General features: G+C 40.2%; 2 protein-coding genes across 3 annotated transcripts; both read right to left on the bottom strand.

The window, feature by feature from the left end:
- Positions 1-1,391: 1,391 nt before the first annotated feature.
- Positions 1,392-11,578, bottom strand: slc25a37 (solute carrier family 25 member 37). Its single transcript, XM_069138727.1, has 4 exons — positions 11,101-11,578; positions 5,851-6,079; positions 5,451-5,507; positions 1,392-4,385 (listed from the first exon to the last, which is right to left on the bottom strand). Exons 1-4 carry the CDS (start codon positions 11,293-11,295, stop codon positions 3,856-3,858), a joined length of 1,011 nt encoding a protein of 336 aa, XP_068994828.1. The 5' UTR covers positions 11,296-11,578; the 3' UTR covers positions 1,392-3,855.
- A 2,448-nt stretch (positions 11,579-14,026) lies between these two features.
- entpd4 (ectonucleoside triphosphate diphosphohydrolase 4) lies at positions 14,027-21,130 on the bottom strand. 2 transcript variants are annotated; one of them, XM_069138596.1, is made up of 13 exons: positions 20,975-21,130; positions 20,488-20,612; positions 20,192-20,389; positions 19,915-20,120; positions 19,559-19,709; positions 19,339-19,442; positions 17,957-18,016; positions 17,707-17,861; positions 16,950-17,116; positions 16,546-16,870; positions 16,137-16,222; positions 15,880-16,041; positions 14,027-15,260 (listed from the first exon to the last, which is right to left on the bottom strand). In XM_069138596.1, exons 2-13 carry the CDS (start codon positions 20,493-20,495, stop codon positions 15,026-15,028), a joined length of 1,857 nt encoding a protein of 618 aa, XP_068994697.1. In that variant the 5' UTR covers positions 20,496-20,612; positions 20,975-21,130; the 3' UTR covers positions 14,027-15,025. The 2 variants fall into 2 exon arrangements, with proteins under 2 accessions (XP_068994697.1, XP_068994698.1); XM_069138597.1 differs by having other exon boundaries at positions 17,731-17,861.
- Between the last annotated feature and the right edge of the window lie 178 nt (positions 21,131-21,308).

Genomic DNA, 21,308 nt, shown 5'->3' with positions numbered 1-21,308 from the left:
CTTTCCTGAAGGATTTCACCCTTTGAAAGTGATAGCACTAACCCCTGCTGTCATTTATTTGTAATAAAACACAAGTCCTAATAGTACACCAGGAGTATTTTGTTGTCATTACTGTCCTGCTCGCTACACAACTGCATGACAACCGCACAAAATACAGGCTGCAATATCTCAAAGACCTGATTGTTTAAAGTTTCAACGTAGTCTTTACGTAACAAAAAAAAAAAGTGCCAGATATATCTCCTCTCCTCTGGCTCACTCTGTCAGTGAAACCTAATCGGAGCTCAATAAAGTAGTCCCACATTTAATCATGGATTTGAATATTGATAATTAACCCAACCAGTTAAAATGATTGTATTCCTGAGTAAAAACAAAGGCAGTTCCTGTTTAAAAAAAAAATAAAAATAAAAAAAGCTAATATCTAACAGGCAAAAAAACAAACTAAACCCCAAAGCCAAACGAGAGACTACTAAAATTAAATAATAAACTCGATATTGTTGTCAAAACAACGACTAATCCTACATTGTCACTGCTCATGACTGAGCACCAACGTTAGCTACCATATGACATCATAGTTGGTTATCAAACTTCAAGTCATCACTGGAAATGAATGGGCGCGCTATCAGCCAGCTAACTTTAGCAAGCTAAACTGTACATCAAAGCAAAACCTAGAAGTACGGCGAACGTTGTCGATGATTTTTAACCTGTGAGTACAATCTAACTCAGAAAGTAAGGACGTGTAGGTAAAAGTTCACTTACGTCTCCACTGGCTTGTGCGACGCTGCTGGTACAAACTTCTCGACAAGACGCTGCAATGACGTAACCGAGACCGGTAAATGGGGGTGTGAGGGGGGGGGGGGGGGTTCTACGTCAAGGTGAAGAAATGGTATGGTCCACTTTAGGGGTGTCTGAAATCGTATTGTTCCAGGTATGACCATAATATAATATAATATATTGAAATATATAATACCCAACCAGTTAAAATGATAATACATCACATAACAATAACACTGTTGACTGTGTTTCTTGGTTGTTTGTATATAATATATATATAGATATGTACCATACTGTATATACTGTGCATTTTATATTTAATATTTAATATTTTTTACTGCTATTTTATTGCTTTTCTATTATTCTATTATTATCTTATTGCTTCTGTATGCTGCTGTAGCGGGGAAAAAAAATTCCCCTCGGGGATTAATAAAGTAACTACCTAACCTAACCATACATCACAAACTTTACAAGAAACTTATGAAACTCTTGGTTGTTGTATTTTGATGCTGAAAGAATAAAAACAATCATCTAAAATACTTGAAACAGCAGATTATAAAAGCAAATATAGATTCAGTTTAGACTCAAAACACACACAAAGACAAAAAAAAAAAAACAGCATTAGTCACTTGTATGTTTATTTGAGCTCCAGTGTTACATACTGTAGCAGCATTATCACAAGCATTTCATATTTGCATTGTCAAACTTCTCAGGGTTCCTGTTCTGGCAATGGCACTCAACAAAAATCACCCAAACTCCCATTTTAATCAATTGTGCATAAATAGCATAAGACTATTTACATTATGGAAATCCCCATCTGGAATATCAGCTCTCCTGTCTATTTTAAACAATACGCATCTACTTAAAACACTACCTTTATGATTATGACACTACTAGTATTACTCACAGTTATGAAACAATATCTCAAAAGAATGAAGGAGGAGGGCAAGCAGTGTAATGCATTAATTTGAAAACCTATTTTGACTGGCTTCATTTGAATTTTGTTTAACACAATTAACACAGAATCAGTGTTTCCACCACCAACAAAAAAAAAGCACAAGGCATGCAACAGACTAACTGAAGTATGTCAAGATTTAAGATAAAAAAATTTTTTTTTTTTTTTTTTAAAAACAGGGATATATACAAATAAAGATGTTTTTGAATGCAAGGCAACTCAATTTTTGTATCCATTTAAGTGAAATATTCAATATAGTCTCAACCGACTCAATCAAATCAATCAATAAAAATAAGGTCACAACGTAATTTTCAAACTATAGTGACAACTTTTCAAGACATTTAAAGTAACATCCAGTTTCCGTTTGAAACTGCTTTTGCTCAGGACTCCAAACACATGCAGAAAATCTCTACGTCTAGTTACGTGGGAGATTCTGAATTCAAGTGGTTAGGAAATTTAACATTATTGAGTGGCAACTGTAGGGGAAAGGGTGTACTGACAATTCACAGCAGGCAGGCACATGGCATCATACAGATTAAAAGTAGGATGCATAGAATATAATGAATGTCTTTGGTTTTTTAACGTTTACCCGACTGCACAAGCGCGAGGAATCTGTTGCTAAAGGGTTTGTGAGACCACAGGGATCTAATGACTTCCTCCATGATTAAAAACAAATAAATCTGGCTATTCTCTGGATTACATCAATATCTGGCAAAATGTCTCGACTTCTGAATCAAAAATAGACAATAGGGCTGGAAGGAGCCGTGAGCACACAGGAAATGTGTAACTACAACAGGATGAGTGACAATAAAAGAAATAGCATTGCCTTCTTACCAGCTGATTTCATGAAGTCGTTACTGGCCTTGCGGTAACAAAAAGTGTGCCAAACAGCATTGCTCGGTTTCAGAATCAAATTAAAGTTATGATGATTTTGGGTCACAGAGTCTGCACGTTTCAGTCAAACATATATGTTTTTGTCTATACAATCTACAACCTTTATTTTCAAAGTCAGTATGATACATATAAACAAAGCAGTCCACCCAAAAACACAGATCCACGTGCACATGAAGGACGAGACATTAACACCATCCCAAGTGACAGCCTTACCTCATCCATATTTGGACCTGCTTAGAGAGGTTTCTCAGAAATAGTCAGTCAAAATACATATTCATGTTTTGAATACATATAAACAAGCTGCCTACTTTCTGCAACAGTAAGGTGCTTGTGCGTGATTCAGAAGCATTGTGTGACTGCTTTTTATTAAAAAAAAAAAGGCAAATAACGGAACCGTTACGGCCAACACACCACAATGCTGAGAGACAAGGGGTCTCTCAGGAGGGGAAAAAAAACCTATATTCAGTATTTAATGAATAAAAAAAAGCATGAACAAAAAAAACAAGAGAATTGATGCAGACTAACACCTGACTATCTGCTGCAGAGATAGTATTGAAATATAATAAAACGTCATTCAGTTTAGCATGTTCAAATTTGACATGCATAAACGGTTATGACATCAAATGTTATAACAGAATGGAGTGCATTTTTTGACCCAACTTGGGCGAGATACAAATTAACAAGAGAATATAAAATTTTTTTTTTAAAAAGTCAAGCAGTGTTTCATATTAATGAGGCACTTGGAGAGCGAAACTGTCCCATCCGCAAAGGAGTGAAGAAAAGGAATGTGTTGTCATGGTTCTTTTTAAACACACAATAAAATAAAACAAACAGCACTGTGTTTCTTCCACATCCATAAAATACAAGCTTTGGAAAGCTAACAAAATAAATAAGAAGTTCCAATATTGGGAAATATAAACATAATTTGAGACGACTCAATCATGTGTACACAATATGTGGATTTTGGAAAAGTTGTGGATGATGTGTTTGTGAGAAGGGGAAGATATAGATAGAACTCTTCTCTAAACATCTGTCCTTTTAAGAACGGTCACCTCTGTTGCATATCCTGGTTGTGCATCATGCTAAATTAAAAACACACACAGATGTCGATAAGTGAACAATGAAGAGTGGCATTCCCTTCCACACCTCTACCAGGGTGAAAAACCCATTGATCTCACACACTTTGGAGGTTGGAGTTCTCTCAGCGGTCCAGGTGTGTGTTTCTTTACTTCCCATTACAGCCGGCGAGGTCCTGCCTCTTGTTCCAGCTGCTGCTTTGTCAGGAAGTACTTGAAGAACTCGTACACTGACCAGGCAATGGCAGTGGAGGGCATCTGGTATATAATCCGAGCTTGGACCCCTTTGAAGAAAGCCGCCGGACCCCCGAGCCGGTACACTGTCCTGAAGGTGTTGGCCATTCCTGTTAAGTGGCCGCTGATGTTCATGGAGTTGAGCGCCACATTCTCTTGAGTGTTGAGCAGCGTTTTACAAACATCAAGAGGAGTAGTTATGGCAGCGGATACAGCTCCCGCCGCTGCCCCCGACACGATGTGGCTGCCAGGGTGGTAATGTCTCTGGGGGTTCAACTGTTCCTGCATCAGTTCGTAGGTGATGAAGTGAACGGCCTGGAAGGGGATGTTCATGGTCAGCTGTGTGCTGTAGCTGCGGTAGAAGGCTCCAATACCTTCATTATGCGTTATTGTTCGAACACAGTCCAAAAGTCCTCGATATGGAGAGTTGTACATTTGCATCCTCTGCTTCACCACTGAGCAATGGAAGGAAACCAGGAACCACGTTAGCATGTTTGATTTTATGCGTTTTATATGCATTCTATACACATTTATATTTTGCAATTAAAATGAAAGATAGTTTAAAAAAAAAAAAAAAATCTAGAAAAAAAACATGAAAAAAAAAAAAAAAAAACATACTTTCAGTTGGGCAAATGATTTTTTTATATGTTGCTAGGTGAGATGTTTTGTTTTGTTTTTTGTTTTTTTTTGTTTGTTTGTTTTTTTTTTTCAAAAAATAGCTGGAGTGAATGGTGCACTTGCTGGGATCTACTTTCAGCCACTGGTTAATATACATTTAGTGAATTTGTGAACATTTAGAAGGACAGTGTATGTAGCACTGACTCAAACTAAACAGTACAGTACCAATGTCCATTGTAATGAAGTGACATGTCACCCAGACCAACAGCGTGGCTTGTCAGTACCCGATCTTTGACGGCTGCCTGATCCACGCGCCTGCGCATTCTGAATTTCTGTTACGCTGTTGAAACACTTTACGATCACAAGCCAAGAGTGCGCTGCAGACAAAATGGTGAACACAGAGGCAGGCATTCCTGACATTACTTCTTTCTCATGAAACTAAGAAAACTGATCAGTTGTCCAAGTCATCACGATATGACCAAAAACAAACTGCTACCTCTCTTCATGCTCATTTTTATATTTAATGTGCCACTGCCAATATCAGCCAGTATAAAACCGCAGATAAGTTTCGATTGACAAGACGTGTTACTAGAATTACGTTATCAACACACAAATTAAAGGAATATGATGACACAAGGCTGCTGAAAGGATTGTTCTTCTTCTTGGGTAGTAAACGATGTGTGTGTGTGTGTGTGTGTGTGTGTGTGTGTGTGTGTGTGCAGAACAGATCGGGCACTGACACGACTCACGGCTGTTTATGGACAACAAAGAAGCTGTTACAGAGGAACAAAGGATGCCGTTGGCTACACAAATCATTCATGAAAGTAAGATCAATATGTTGTTGGTTCTGTTGATCATCTACGTCAACATCCTCAACGTTAGCATTTAAATGTTTTTCTTACCATCAGCAGGATTCATGATGGCATCATGAAGAACAGTCGCCACACTACCTGCCACACCTGTGAAAACACAAAAATAAATCTGCGACCGTGCTTACAACCATTTTAGCATCAATATCACTTGTCACAAATGTGTTCTTTATTTTAGTAGAGGTCCTGCTGAAATGATCATTTTCTCTTGGTGTTTGCTTGCTAAAAAACAACAACACTGGTTTACGACAACATATCCCATTTTGGGGTTTTTCGTGTGTTGGATACACATTTGTCCGAGCCATTATAAACAGGATATGGCACCAGCATGACTTATTCTAACTGCACTCCTCCAGGCAATGTCGCAAAGTCAGCCGTAAAAGCCGTTCGTATTACGCTCCAGCGTTTTGTGTTGAGACATGGAAACTCATACCGTTGGCTAAATGGCTGTTGCCTCCGCTCTGAATGACGTCACTTAAAGAGCGTTTCACCCGTTCATAGCAGGCGAAGTAGAGAGCATGGGCGGGCCCCGCTCCCATCATGGTGATGTTGAGGCCTCTCAGCGGTCTGAAGACTCCCTCTGTCCGGATGATCCTTTTCAGAGCCTCGTATACGCCCCTGTACTGTGCGTTTGGGTCGGGCTGCAAGCTCTGCATCCGCGTCTGAAAAAAAATAAAAGACATATTCCCTTATTATTAGTTTGATTAGATAACAGTTACAAGTGAGGGCTCAGCATTATTGCTTGATTGAGACCCAGTGGCTATAAAATAGGCACTCGATGTGGGCCAGATCATGGTTTCTTGATGTATTGCTCCTTGTAATGCTGTCGCATTGTCCCGAGAGTAAGTGGCCTTGGCAGTCGGGAGGTCTCGTGTGAGTGATGTTTGTCTCTCCCAGGCTGGTGTGGGAGGCTGTGGCAGCTCTTTTGTTTTACTCCACCATGCCAAGTTATCCGGACAACACAAAGCATGTTTTTATTTGCGAGGAGATCTGGGGCTGGCTCAGGAGATAGGCCGAGTCTATCTTCCTCAGCATGTTCCACTGTGTTTCCTTCCTTTGGTTTGACAATAAAATATCAATTACATTTCCGTTGGATACAGATTTGGGAACATGGGGCACACAAAACTTGGCAGCGCCTTTTATGTTTTAAGTTTGTGTGGCTGCATTTATGCACTACAAGTCACACTGTTCTGTTTCAGACAATGGAATTAATATGAATTTTATATTTCCACCTCCTCAGGTGAGAATCAGTGAGGTGTTTGGTAGATAAAACTGCTTACAAATGACAAAGTTAATTTGCTTTCCAGACATCCTGAAGATTAAATTATGATGGGGACTAAGTAAACTACAGACAGTTCCAACCGCACCCAACAACTGTACTCTTTATTCGTGGTAACTTTTAAGGGTGAGAACCATCAGAAACAATATTATCACAGGGTTTGCCCCACCAATATATTCAATATCCTGTGTGATTTTGCCATGCACAGCTGAACTGTACAAAAAGTAGGAGAGCTGCTACATAAACTGCTACAAGACGCTTGTTCTACCAAACCATCCTTTGTGATTTTTTTTATTTTTATTTTTTTTTTTTTAAATTTATGGTTATCTCATTTGTAATTTATGAGCCACATCAGACCCACAGCGGTGGAACAGCCCCCCGCCCTCTCACACAGTTCATTTATCCAACGCCGGGCATAGCTCAACCCTCTCAAGCCCGCTGGAAAAATGAAATAATCTGAGCCTAAAGCAACATAATAGGCTCACACCTGACGGTTCAAGCGCCGAGTTACAAGATTGAGTGTTCAGACATTGACAAATGTGACAAAACTTCAAATAGACAGAGCATTAAAATGAGGCTCCGGTGAGGGAAGATGTCTCATTTTGTTCATTGCCTGTCGCTTCATCTCCTCTCTCCTCATGTTTCTGTACGTGTTAACGTGTTTATTTACTAGTATATTTACGTGTTGTACATATTCATTTGGATATCGAGCGGCGAAATGAGATCCGAGCATGAATGGTCATTCGAGACGCATGCTTAAAGCCAGGCGTGAACAGACCAAGCGGCAACCAACAGTGACATCACCCACTGGTTTGTGAACTGCCGTCACGAAGCTTCGAGTTTGAAAAATGGGCCGTCGCCGTCTTGCTAGGTCGGCGTAGTTTGGAGCCAGAAGTGACCACGATTCGACGAGCCGGGATAGAGTGAGCGGTGGATCTGACTCGATCCGGTTGGAAACCCGACGATGAGACAAGTTGAATGGGAGTCTATGAAGCTGGACGCTTTTTGGAGCCAGCCTCTAGTGGCACTCGGTGGTATTGCAGCTTAAGGCACTACGGCATTGGCCTCATTTTTCAGACCAGGAAGCTATGTCACACTTTTATATACAGTCTGTGGAACAGACAAACTTAAAGCTGTCCACTTGTCATCAGGTCACTCGGAATGCTTGTTAATACCAAATGTGAACAGTCTCTAAGAAACTGTTAAAACATGAGTTGTAAAGTAGTGGGGAAACATAAGCCCAGTATTTCAGGATTAATTTCAGGACAAGATTGCAGATTAGATTATAAATAGTATTTCAGCTGCTGATTTAAAAATAAACTCACCGTCAAATGTTTTACAGCTGCATTTTTCTTCAAAACTGGAAGGCATTGTATGCACGATACGCATAGTTTCAACATCACTGTCACTTGTGATCAGATCATTTCAACATCAGTCAACTGAGGTAAAGAAACAAGCGGGAACACCAGTGTCATTTAACATGGTGAGAAGGAAACAGTCCCATCTATTACGCCGCATTGTGTCCGATATTTCTAAATTGTCTGGTCTTGTTTTCTGACAGTTTACTAATCAACACCACAGAATATCGATTATACACACACACCCATAACTGCGTGAGGCTGATTTCAAATGTGTGCAACACTGATAAGACACTCCTCCTAACATTAACACGGGCCACTCCCTGAGTCGTAGCTCTGTCTCGCTTTTTTACTGGGAGATTCAAACACTTTTACCACGATGTACTGAGATTCTAAATAATGACACATTAGAAGCAGGCTAACAAATCTTAATGTAAGACACCAAATACTTCATCAGCTTTTTGATTTAGGACCTTTAACTGGAAATAAATGCTTTGCATTGACTTTGATGTCTGAGATGCGTTGTTTGTGTAAAAATAAATGTGTTTTTTGTGATTATAAAGTGTTTCCACTTAAAATAAACTGAATTGAAATTGAATTGAAAGTAAAGTGGGATCAAATTGGAGCCACGAGTTCTTCTTTCGTCTGCGGAGATCCTACGACATTTAGGAACTGTGGAAACTCCATTCACACACTGATCAAACTGAATGGCTGTCTCATCTAAAACGGGAAGGTGCTGGTACAAACTAACAAAATAACACAAGAGGAAATGGCAACACTGGTTTGAGTAATACAGGCCCATGATTAAATATCTAAAGAGTCAATATGACACACAAAAAAAGAGGATATAGTGACTTTTTTTTAGATCATGTTTATGAAGTTGTCAGCACTACATCAAGATTATTGTTGCATGCCAAATAATTAAAACAATGCAACATTCTTTGGGAAGAAAAGCTGAGCAGGAGAGAGGATTGCAGGCACAAAGTTCAGTTACAAAACAGTTTGCTATTCACTTTGCAGATACGAGCCAATTTTTAACAAGCTCAGAACAGGCCAGAATTGTATTTAGCCAAACATTCACACTCACCATTAAGCTTTAACTTCAACATGGCCAAAATGGTATTAGTGAACAAATTTGTGTTTCCATTTGCCAAACACTCGTCACACAAAGTGCTGATGGGGTTCCTCTGTTTATGGACTTTTTATGGACTTGCAATGTGTGATCCCCAAAGCTGCTCCAACAATTGGAAATTCACAGTCATTAGCTCTGTACCTCGATGCCTGCCACTGTGTTTGAATCCATCAAGACAAAATTGTTGCCATTGTGGCTCCGAAGCAGAAACTCTGTAATCTTAGATTTTATTGCTGATGTGTACGTTACACCAGTTTTGACCTTCACTGATTCGGCTTCACACACAGCTTAAAAAAGAACACGCACTTGGCAGTAATTTGTCTTTCCCACGAGAATTTTTATCAGGATTTCCCCAAGATCAAATTTGGTCTTCCTTGTTCTACTCATGTCAAAAGACTATTGTGTGTTCATTAAATTCCTGCAACCAAATTATTTAGGGAAACGCATAACATTTGAGGGAGAAAAAACAGTGTTCATCATAAATAAATAAAAATCAGATTTATGTTGTTGTTGTTTTTTTATCACTGTGTATTATAAAAAACTGAAACTAAATAAATAAAATATATTAATTAATTGTTCAGTCAAGAAAATGCCAAAAACTAGTAGAAAATACCAATCACAATGTCTGAGGACATCTTCAAATGTCCTCTTTTGTCCGGCCAACAGTCCAAAACCAAACAATATTCAGTTTACAATGACACACAAAAAAAGTTAAAAGTTAAAATAATAATCGCCAAGCATTGGGAAAACAAAGTTTGTAGTGAAGCTATAGTGCCTTAGCTGCAAAAGAAATGCTTGGGTGCCGCACCTAAGTGTTATCATGGTAGGGAAAATCCTGAAATATAATAACTCTGTTAAGCACATTCGGGCTACAAAAAACGATTAGTTTTATTATCGATTCATCTTTTGACTAGTTTCTCTATTAATCCATTCACATTGATCTTTAAAATGTCAGAACATTAAAACAAGTAAAAAAAGAAAAAAGAAGAAAAAAGAAGACCAGCTGGAATCTGAGAATTTTTGCATTTTTTCATTACAAAAATACACAGATTATTTCATGATCAAAATAGCTGTCAATTAATTTTCTGTTTATCAACTAATTTAGTATTCCTTGCAGTTCAGTGTTCTTTTAAAATCTTTTAAATTGACCTCTTTTGAAACTAACAGAATATTTACTTTGTTAGTGACTAAAATGATCTATTACTGGCCACAGAGGGGTACTCTGTAAGTGCTCTATAGTTTAGCAACATGGTAATAGGTTATTATTTGCCCTTTAAAAGTCTAATAAATAGTGAATAATGTTCACTGTAGTTTGCAATTTCGAGGCAGTTTATTTATTTCAGCCGAGCCTTATACTTGACCTTCACTGAGCCTTTATCAGTACAAGGAAAAAGCTGGACTACACACACCGTTTGAGTGGTTAAAAAACAACAACAACAACAACAACACACAGATGTGCTTGTAAGGAAAACATTCTGGCAAAAATGAGCTCATGATTTAAAAAAGACTAACTTTGTTCTAACTTTGCTGACATGTGCCTTTGGGCAAATTAAGGTTACACCGGGCGTCAAGTAAGCAGCGCGCCGCGTTAGCAAAGTTATTAGTCGCCGGGAGAAATAAGCGATAAATCGGTGACTACTTTAGTCGGCGTCTTTAACACGTTTACTTAAGTGCGATTTTACTTCACGCCAGCTCGCTGAACTAGTTTGTCGAGTGCGCTTGCAGCGAGCAGGCGGTCGGTGCTAACACCGAGGCTAGCTGAGGATGAGCAGCCTTAAAAGACTTCACGGCTAATGCTCCGTTAGCGGGCGGTAGCAGAAACGTCCGGTACCGTCCGCGGTGCTCCGCAGCGAGTCGGTGAATGAGCTGCGGTGGCGAAACGAGAGCGAAACAGCAGCCTCCGTGTGCGTTTACCTTGACGGAGTCCACGGGGTACATCACCGTGTGCTCCAGTACGCCAGCCACGGCTCCCGCTGTCATGTGGGTCGTCACGGAGACATGAGGTGGCAAGCTCTCGTAGTCGCCGTCACTATTGAAAGGCTCGTCGTCTTTGCTTTTGATCTGCGACATCTCCAGTGTTGCCGCCACACGGTCCGAGCTCAACTCCATGCGTGGAGAGCTCTCTCAGGCGGTCTCCCGTGCGAGATAACCCCTCAGAGAGGCATCGGCGGCATGCATAACCACAACATCATCACTGGCTACCGGAGTTCCAGCGCCCCAGTCCAGTGTATGACGTCAGCAAAAGGAGGCGTGGGTCGGGCGAACGCGGACCAATCGTATTCCGTATAGTCAATAATAGGGCGGGCTCTTTAGTTTGAGGCAGCCAATGAAAAGTTTCCGTTGCCGGATTCCTCTGACACTTCGCAACCCTGCTGTTACAACACTGTGCATCCATTCCTGTCCCCCGTTTTAAGTTTGAATGGGCTTGACACAAGTGTAATCGGACGGTCCAGTTTAAGTAGATAAGGAGGTGTGGTCCCCTTATCAGACACCGTCTGTTTATCAGTACAACTCGTGCAACTTTACTTTGTCATTCGGGCATATCTGTAACTTGTTTTCCCTTGCATTTAAAATGAAGAAATATTCATTCATTTAGGTTACTTAAGCAAAATGGTACAACCTAGTATAGTATAGTATACAAATTACAAATCCTTCAAAGTTTTACACTAATCAGATTTCAGACATGTTGAGGCCAAAATGACCTACAGGCTAAGTATATACAGTATTTGTGCATAAAGGCCTTTTCCAGAGTCACATTATTTATATGTTGGATTATTTTTACTTGTGCATGTCACATAAATTGATCAAGGTGTCCAGCTATGTAACTCCTTTTTGTGTTTGATTATATATATTGTATTTAAAGTAGGTTGGTAGATTTAAGGCATTTTTTTAAATAACATCAGTTTACACAATAAATCCTTCATCTGCAACCCTGTTAAATTCTAACATACCGATCTGCACACATCATGTGAAGTCGTACGAAATAGCCTGGAGTGAAGACTGAAGCCTCTTTGCAAAGGGATGCACCACATCGATGCTTTAGTTTAGTTCCTAAATGAGAAGCATGGCACTGCTCTAGCTTTTTCAGACTTGTACATACAGGATCATTACAATTAAAATATTTCAAGGAGCCTGCTGGAGACCAGTCATCCTAATGTCGACACATTTTGACGTTACACCTTTAATTCTTAATTATTTAGAGTATGTCACTTGGCTGTGTGTTCTTGTATCTTGTTGCAAGCCAGAAGTTTAAATTTCACTAAGCTGGATCCCAGTTTGTGTTAAGGATATCAACTGAGCACACATACAATTAACTGGTTCTCTGTCAATCCACCCTCTTCTTCTCCCCAGAGAAAGATCTGAACATTTGTTTCTTTCAATTTTGTAAAGTCAGAGTATTTTAATTTTTTTATTGCGTTTTTATTCTTTTTGAGCACAAAAAAACCCCAGTATTTATTACATTTATAGGAATGAGTTTGGCTAGATCCATTAAACTATCCTGTGCCACCCACCTTTGGCTGAAACATAAGCTCTATGCACACTGCAGTTCCACTTGTTGTGAAAGCACTGACACATCAATGACTCAGCACGATAGGAGCCTGACATTTTAAGGAGCCACTTGTTCAAGCAGTGTTGTTACAGCTTGTATTCACATGCTCAGGGGGAAAACTACAGTCTGACTGCATAAACCTTGTAGTGTCTGTGAACACCACTTTATCATGTATTTATAAAACTGTATGACTAAGGTATAACCGCTACAGCCATGTTTTATTGTGGACACTTTATCTGGATTACAGTTTGATGTTAATTTATACCTTGCAAATATTAACAACAGCCTAGTGTTGATTGCATGTCAGCTCTCCTGATGATAAATTCCCTATTAATGCCAGAACCACTTACTTATCACTGTTTACAATTTACCATAGTGAGGGTGTGAGATTAAAGCGCTGACAAAGCCACAGCAAAAACAGAGAAACTACACAGAGGTTAACTTCAATAGCACTGTTGCAGATACTGTGTCAGTCTTTGTCAAAAGGGTTAACTGCAAAAAACAGTGTGTATTCAGTGTAAAAGTTGAATCAGATGAACTACATAAATATCAAATATGGGAGTTGGTTACGTTTGGAAATATAGGGGCTGTGGACATGAATCTTCCAACACAATTGTCAATCGGCACATTGATTGATACATTTTACAGTTAAAATTGCAATAAATTGCATCGTGCTGTGGAGGCTGCACAGAATGGACTGTAAGCATCAAGTATTACTACTCCGCTCTCACAGTGCATCACATGGCTGTCTTTACTTTGTGTTTTGACTGGAAGAACACATTTGTCACTTTAAATACTGTAATACATTCAGAAGCGGAGTATTGTATTAGCAGTTACAGCAAAAACTCAATACCGTGAGGATCCTTCCTGAAGACATTCACTCATCAAACCTCAGCAGTTTTATTCCAGTTGATCTTTTGCAGTTGACATATTTGGTCAATTTCTCTTACCAGCATCCTTTCAACAGGTCAGTTCTGGAAGTGGCAACAAAGACAGATGGAAATCTAGAAACACTGCATTTAGGATGCATCTGCACGGTTGTGTCACACCATATAACCAGCTACAGTCCCTGTGCTGAGACCATATGGTCATCAGCTACATGCAGATTATTAATATTGATTGATGCTTTCATGCACCACTTAAACTGAAAATGTGTCAGTTGGTATAAAGTGGACAGAGAGGATGGTGTTTACATTACAAAAACAACTATGGATTTCTACTTCCCTCTGTTGAAATAAAGACACAATATCTCTTTAGACTGATCTTCTCCTCATAAAATAAACAGAAAAGTATATCATAAAATCTTTATTATTGATTTGCAATGTCACATTTGTTTCGCATTCATCTTTGAAAACATTTCTTCAGACCATTATCATAAATAATGGGGTATATGTGCTCTCATTTACAATCCACCCTCACAGCAGTGATATGACAGCTTCTGAAAATGAAGCCCAACGTAAATATATGCAACAACTTAACGGTCAAGATAATCCCGACACAAGAATTTAAGCAGGGCCTTAAGAGAAATGGATACTCGAGACAAAAGGCAGTTGGGTTTTGGAGAGTTTCCCAAGAGTGAAAAGACATGTATTGCACTAGTATAGCTGTTAAAGGCTGTTTGTCTCACAATATAAATATGAAGCGGAACAGTTTGGGACAGACACACGCAGAAAAAAGACCATTCCAGCTGGGACGTGCATTTTAACTGCATTACAAAGTGCTCCTTCCACTGATTATAAATTATATTGCATTCGAGGTTTCTGTAGAAATAGTGAGTGCTCACTCCATCTAACCACTGTAACAACAAAACATAGATGTGATCATGTACATATAAAAAGGCATAAAGAAAGGCAAATACCCACACATAAATACTAAATATAATTATATGCCACCATGGGATATTTTTCCAAGTTCGTGAAATTCAAACTTTTATTTAAGGTAGAATACCTAGAGAGAAAAGTACTGTTATGTTTGTCTTTTTAGACATTTGGAGGCAGCTGCCGTTTGAATTTGACAAAGGAGTGTGCTGCAAGCAACAATATGAATCCTAAAAAATAACTTTTAAGATTAAACTAAATAAATTAAACACCAATATTGGCTGAGATAAGCCTGAAGACTGATGTAAGATTTTCTTCATTTGTCCAAATCTCAGTAGTACCTTTTCTCAATACAGAGTAGGAAGCCGCCTTCAGAGACTCACTGAACAAGTAGATGGCCTCAGAGAGAAAAAGAGTGGAGTTGGGCTTTGGAAAGTCCGACGTGCTGTCCAGACTTTACGCTCTACAAAGTTTAGAGGTTGATGGGGAGTGTTGGTGAGCCAAGGCCCTCTTCCAACCACGGTGCAGAGGAGGGGGTGCAGCGCTGTGCTGTACGCCGATGAATGCGGCGCAGTCGCAGTAAGTACAGCATAATGGACAGCAGCACAATGAAGAAACAAGCCAGGAACAAGTAGTGGTTGTTGACGAAGGAGAAGCTGTGCCGCCAGTGAGAGTGCGCTCCTTTCAGACTCTCCTGCTGGATGTCCCTGGAAGACGACAAAACAAAAACAACACACACATATGAGACCGGCTTTGAACAAAAAGACAACATGTACTGAAAAATGCTGTTCAGACCCACTTCATTGTATCTAAATGCCTTTCGAATCTTCAATTTATGTGGGGCTGTTATCTGAGCAGCATGTCATTAGGCTCAAACCAGCCAAACTGCAATCTTATCGCAGGCAAGATGGATAAGGACCATTTCCTCTTTTCTTTTTCCAGAAGTGAGCACCAAGTGTGATCAAGAGTACTTTGTTATTAAATGCCAAAGGCAGTTAGGTGGAAATAAACTGATTTCGTAGAATAACACTTCCATTTTTTTCTTTCTTTCACTTTCACTTCTCGGGTTTGTGACTTGTCCTTTGCCAGAGTTTCATTTCAGTTTGGATATGTGCGAGACCAGGGACATTCCTCAGCCTTAATTTACCTCCTGCTGCCAAGTGGACTAAAAAGCCACTGTCTCTGCTATTAAAGATTGCTCTGTAGACCAATCATTAATCATTAATTCCACCACTTACACTGAAGAAGAGATTTAACTAGCTGGGATGTCAGGGGATTATTGGGGGGGGGGGGGGGGGGGGGCATGTGAGGAAAAGTCTGTCTTACCTCAAAGGCAGAAACCGTGTTCTATAAAGAATAGCTCCAAGAGTCCACTGGACCTCCTTCTCATAGACCAACAGGGCAGTCTTCAGGTTTTTATAATTGGTTGGGAAAGAGAAGCCAGAGTGCAATACTTCATACATCCATGCTGATTTAAAACACTGGTACCTGCAGACACAAGGAAAATATAGCACCCGGTAAACATTCTTGTCACAGACATGTTTTTTGGAATGAGACCAGTTTGATAATCATGTATGACGTACTTCAGTCTGTGAAGATCTGCATGTGAGGCGTACAAGCCGGAGTCAAAGCGTTCCCTCAGAGTCCTCCATTGAGTGGCGCAGTAACTCTGTGAATGTTAAAGTACAACGCCAGGAAAGTTTTATTATAGTACTATTATAATAATTCTATAATTCTGAACCTTCAGTAGAATTACACCAACAAGATTCAAAAGCTAAAACGCGATATGTATTGAAGACAGAATATTCCGAATAACCAGTGTGTGTGTGACAGCTGGCTATTTGACATGAATTATAACAGCACTTTATGATTTTAACAGCAATAATTTATGGCAGGCTTTCCCGAAATATTCAGGGAATGTGAATTTGCATATTGAGGACATATCTGGGATGCTTCATGAGAGTGGGTGTGATTTTTCTATGTAGCATTTACCTTGGCAGCCTGAGTGTATTTCGAAGCATTATAATCGCCGCCCATGCGCAGCACGTCCTCCGTGCAGTAGTAGAACTCAGAGAAGCCGTAGAACTGACTGTTGCTGTAGTCTATAGCTGGCTGGTAGATGCCGTTGAGGGAGGTTTGGGTCTCGTTAGTGCGGTTGAGGAACGGCTGGAGAATCTGTCTACACTGGTCGAAGTCTCCAGTGCCTCGCAGATGGAGCTTCTGTGTGGAGAGGCCGATCTCATCCTGCAGGTCAGTGGGTAGACAGGGATCCAGGAGGGACGACTCTGCTGTTTCACCAACATGCTGATCGAAGAGCCTGAATAAAATCAGCCGTACAGTATGAATACCCGTGTACAGATTGCTCTGAAACATTTACAGAAAGAAGTGGATCTCACTTGTTTCGAGTGGCAGTATTTCTGATGAGGCTTTCTTCATATCTTTGGCGTGCTGCATTTCCTCCAAAACCGAGGAAGGTGGACACGTAAACACGATAAACATGCTCTGTGCGATGTGCGTCACACCCTAAGTTGAACTCAGCCAGTAAGTTCTTGGCAACTTCCTCCTGCGGAACAAACACAGATCAGCCTGAGAAATGATGACAGCCTCGCATTATGGCCATGCATATCCATATAGGTTTAGCATTTACACATTAGCACACACACATTAATTATTACAGGAGGTTGCATATGTTTGAGGCCACATGAAGGAAAAGCTTAATAATGTTATATCTAGTCTGATTTATCGTAAAAAAAACTAAGAAGCTGAAGCTATTTAACAAGATGACAGTTAAAATGTAGTTGAACATCATTTGGTGTAAACAGGAAACAATGAGAGCAAAAAGGACAAGCGGTGTATGTCAAGCCTGCTACTGTACATAAATCATTGCAACACATTCAACTTCCATTCCATTTATTGGCCTCTATATAAATGTCTTCATGTTCTCAGACCTAGCTCCTGCTCTGGAGTCATGCAGCAGGCTTACAGTATGCCTTCAATAGTGATGAATGGAGAGCAGATCGTCTCCACGGGATAAAAATGGTGCATACAGGTTTAACCAGTTGAATGACAGAGGTTGGAAGGAGGAAGAAGAACAAAGAGTGAGTGACAAAAAAAACGCACAGAACAAAAACAGAATTGGTTGTGGATAATAACCTGTTGTGGAGAAGCAAAGCTTACAGTTTTGGGCACTTCGTATGCGATCTGTGTGGAGACGCCGCCCATGTCCAGGACACCAGCAGTCCTTTTCCTCATCAACGCCTCCTGCTGATCGCTGCCTGGAACATGTACCTCAACCACAGCTTCTCCATCTTGTAGGATTGATAGCAGAGAGGTGAGTGAGTCAACCAGTGAAGGTAAATAGTGACTAGTACACTATTGAAATTTTACTTGATCAGGTCCTTACCATTGTGCACATGGTTAAACCTTCCAAGGACAAAGTTTATTCCAATCCATGCATAGACGCCTAAAATAAAAGAATACAATTTTCAGATTAATTATATGACGTTTTATCAGCATCTCCAAAGCTACACTGGTTTTAATTTAAAAGTAGGTCTACAATATAGGTTACATCCATACCAACTACTCTATGCACTCATAGGCAACATTAGATCTCATTAAGCTTTTTCTGTCCTATAATTTTTGCTTATTGCCTCTCCATACATTTCCCTCGCTCGCTGAGTTTTTGTTCTTTCTTTTGAGATGTCCCCGGCCATGGAGCTGCATGTCTCTGCTCTGCGGCTGTCAGCCGCACCAACAGCTCATGTTTTGGATCTCCATGCTGTCCTTTTCTCTCTCTGCTCTCCTCTCACCCCAACCGGTCGAGGCAGATGTTCTCCACCTCTGAGCCTGGTTCTGACGGAGGTTTCTTCCTGTTCAGAGGGAGTTTTTTCTTCCCTCTGTTGGAGGTTTTTCTCCCTTAAAAGGTTTTTTTCCTCCTCCCAGCTTATGTGGGAATTGTTGAATTCTGTTCTGAATAATGTAAAGTTCTGTTGTAAGGACTTTAATGTGTTAAGCGGCATGAAATAACTTGTGTTATTTGTATATATATATATACATATATACAAATATATATATATATATATATTTGGCGCTATATAAATAAAATTGAATTGAATTGAATCGAATTGAATTATGAAGTTTTTAATTTAAAACCCATAGCTTTTGCTACGTTTACACCTAGTGTCCACATTACTTTGCCAATTTAGAACCCCTGAAACTAAGACTTTTGAAAATGCTGCTGACCCCGTTTTAGTTTGACAACTCCGGAGTTGACTTTTAATCTGGATGGGGGAGGAGGAAAGAAACTTTTAAAAACAATGACACAGACACCAACGTTCACTTCCTGATTGGGTCTTATCAGTCTTGACGTGTCCTTCTCTAATTTGTCACACCCCTATCACGAGAACCTTTTCCAGAAGAAAACAAACAACATCAGAGGTGACTAGAGATTATTTCGTAAACTGTGCTGTAATGCTGATGTGGACGGAGATAGTTTTTGTTATTGAAGTGAAGCATATTAGTGTTCGTAATCACAGAGAAGAATCCTACACCTCCCCACCCCACTCCTAATTTAGATAATGCAAATGTCTGTTGGTGCTTGAATATTTTGAGTGTCAGGTACAGCAACTGGCAGGAAATCTTTCAGTGCCGATGAAGTGATGATTCAAAACTACCGCACGGTATTAAATATGTTATAATACAGTCAAACTGTTTTATAAAGTTTTAAATATCAAAGAACCTGGAACTATCATCACTGTCCCCGTTTTTATTTTTCCATTTATTTACCTTCTTGTTTTCCAGAAATCACTTCCACATGGGAATCAGAGAAGAGGAAGTTGAAGTGCACCGGGATATCTGTGCGCAGATCTTCGAGAAGTGCTTCTTGTTGACTGAGATCACACAAACACAAAAACTTGGGTCAGAGCTGATTAAAGCTGAGGTCTAAACATTTCCTACAGCCTGTATTTGCATGTTACGATGATATTTTCATTAGACCCAAATTTACCTTTCAGGCAGGATTCTCATTCCGGCTGTGCACAGGATGTACAGAGGTGTTTCTTGGTGCTTATTTTTGGGAATGTGTTGGGCTGCAAAGCTTAGCAGTGGGTATATATAATCACTGGCTTTCTCAGGTGTTTTAGCCAATTCAGAGATACCTACAAGGAAAACACAGAAAGACCAAAAATATTACTTCCAAGTGAGTCAAGAAAAGGCCTTTAATGCCTTTAATGTTTTGTGTTAAATTATGATATCATACTTTAAGGGTCTTGAAACAAACGGTTTGTCCGTTTTTGAAATGTTTGCATCCACTCCTTTAAATAATGCTTCGAATAATAAGAAGCCAACCACAGGGCATCTCACCTGGTTTGATCTTCATGACCACTGGCTTGCGGTGTTGATCTCTCATTTGCCGGATGTCCAACAGTTCATGGGGGTTACCGTTGTGCCGAGGCCAGCAGTAGACAAATACCCTGGAGCCGCTGCTGCCGCAGTCCACCACCAGGCCGTAGTTCAGGTTGGGGTTGCTTGTATCTGTTACATCCACATCTGTGACTCTCGCCAAGTGCCTTTTGAACAACAAAGAATTGTAAACATAATATTGACCAGCACTTGGACCGCAGCTGTTGGTTTACGGTACCTGTGGAAGTGATTCTCCTTTAAGAACCAGCTGTCGTGTCCTTTTCCAGCAAAGAGCAGAAGGTAGAGCAGTCCTATGAGGCAGAACACCAGACCGATGAAGAGCAGCTGTCTGAGGGAAGGTATCAGGAGCCGAGGAAGAACCTGGGACGACAGGCTGAAATGCCATGAGGCTGGGAAAAGGCACGAAAAGCTGATCCTGTCAGCAGACAAAAGAGAGGACAGCCTCAGCAAATGAAGTGCGCGTGAAATATGCGAGAGGTCGTCAAAATGTCCAGCAAGTGACATCAAACCAACCTCCCCATGGTGCAGATTGTCCTCTACGATGTCCACTTATTACTATGAATGATGAATCAGTCGGCTGAAGGAGGGAGATTTGACTTGCTCCATCTCCTGCTGTTTTCCTCACTTATCATTTTGACCTTTCGGAGGGAGAAATATTGTACATTTTAAGGTTAACATTGAGCTTATATGTCTTAAAAGGCCTGACGTTGCACAAACTGCTCTGACAAGTGAACAGACAGCTTCGACGAGATGTATTTATTGTGTAATGTGTAATGTCACCGTATGTCGACTAAAATTAGCCAAACCGTAAAGGCAGACAACTGTTGTTTAGAAACGACAGGTAACAGTGCGCGTTGCCTCTCGTTTGCGTTTTCAGCAACTAAAGCGTTAGTTTGGCTATAAGAGAGCTAACAGACCCGTTTTAGTCACGTCTTACTTATCGTCAGCGTCAACACAGTAATCGTATATGCTCATAGAAGTTAAATAATCTAGTACTTACGAACAAAAAATGGATAACCCCCCCTTTTCTGGAACAATTGGCATTTCTGAGAAGCCAGATGCTAACCGCTGGCTAACTAACGTCGGGCAATTGGCAGCAGGGCTCCGGTGAGTGACGTGGTTGTTGAGTACGTGGTGTGCTTGATTTTTCTCTCCGCGTAACCCGGAGAAGAAGCAACAAAGTAGGCAGACCCACACCGCCCAACATCTTTCGTCTTCTTCTTCTTTTTATTTTATTTTTTTAAATGCAGCGTCGCAAACGAGATCAGAGTGCACTGCTGCCACCTACTGTCCTGGAAGCGCCAGGTTCTACCAGATAACAATAAATTGCTCCA

This window comes from Embiotoca jacksoni, unplaced genomic scaffold (genome assembly GCF_022577435.1).
Source record: "Embiotoca jacksoni isolate LCO1_2020_lvr unplaced genomic scaffold, fEmbJac1.0.p SCAF_8, whole genome shotgun sequence".
Lineage (NCBI taxonomy): Eukaryota > Metazoa > Chordata > Actinopteri > Embiotocidae > Embiotoca > Embiotoca jacksoni.
The sequence above is the reverse complement of the archived record's forward strand: the minus strand, read 5'-3'. Positions and strand labels throughout refer to the sequence as shown.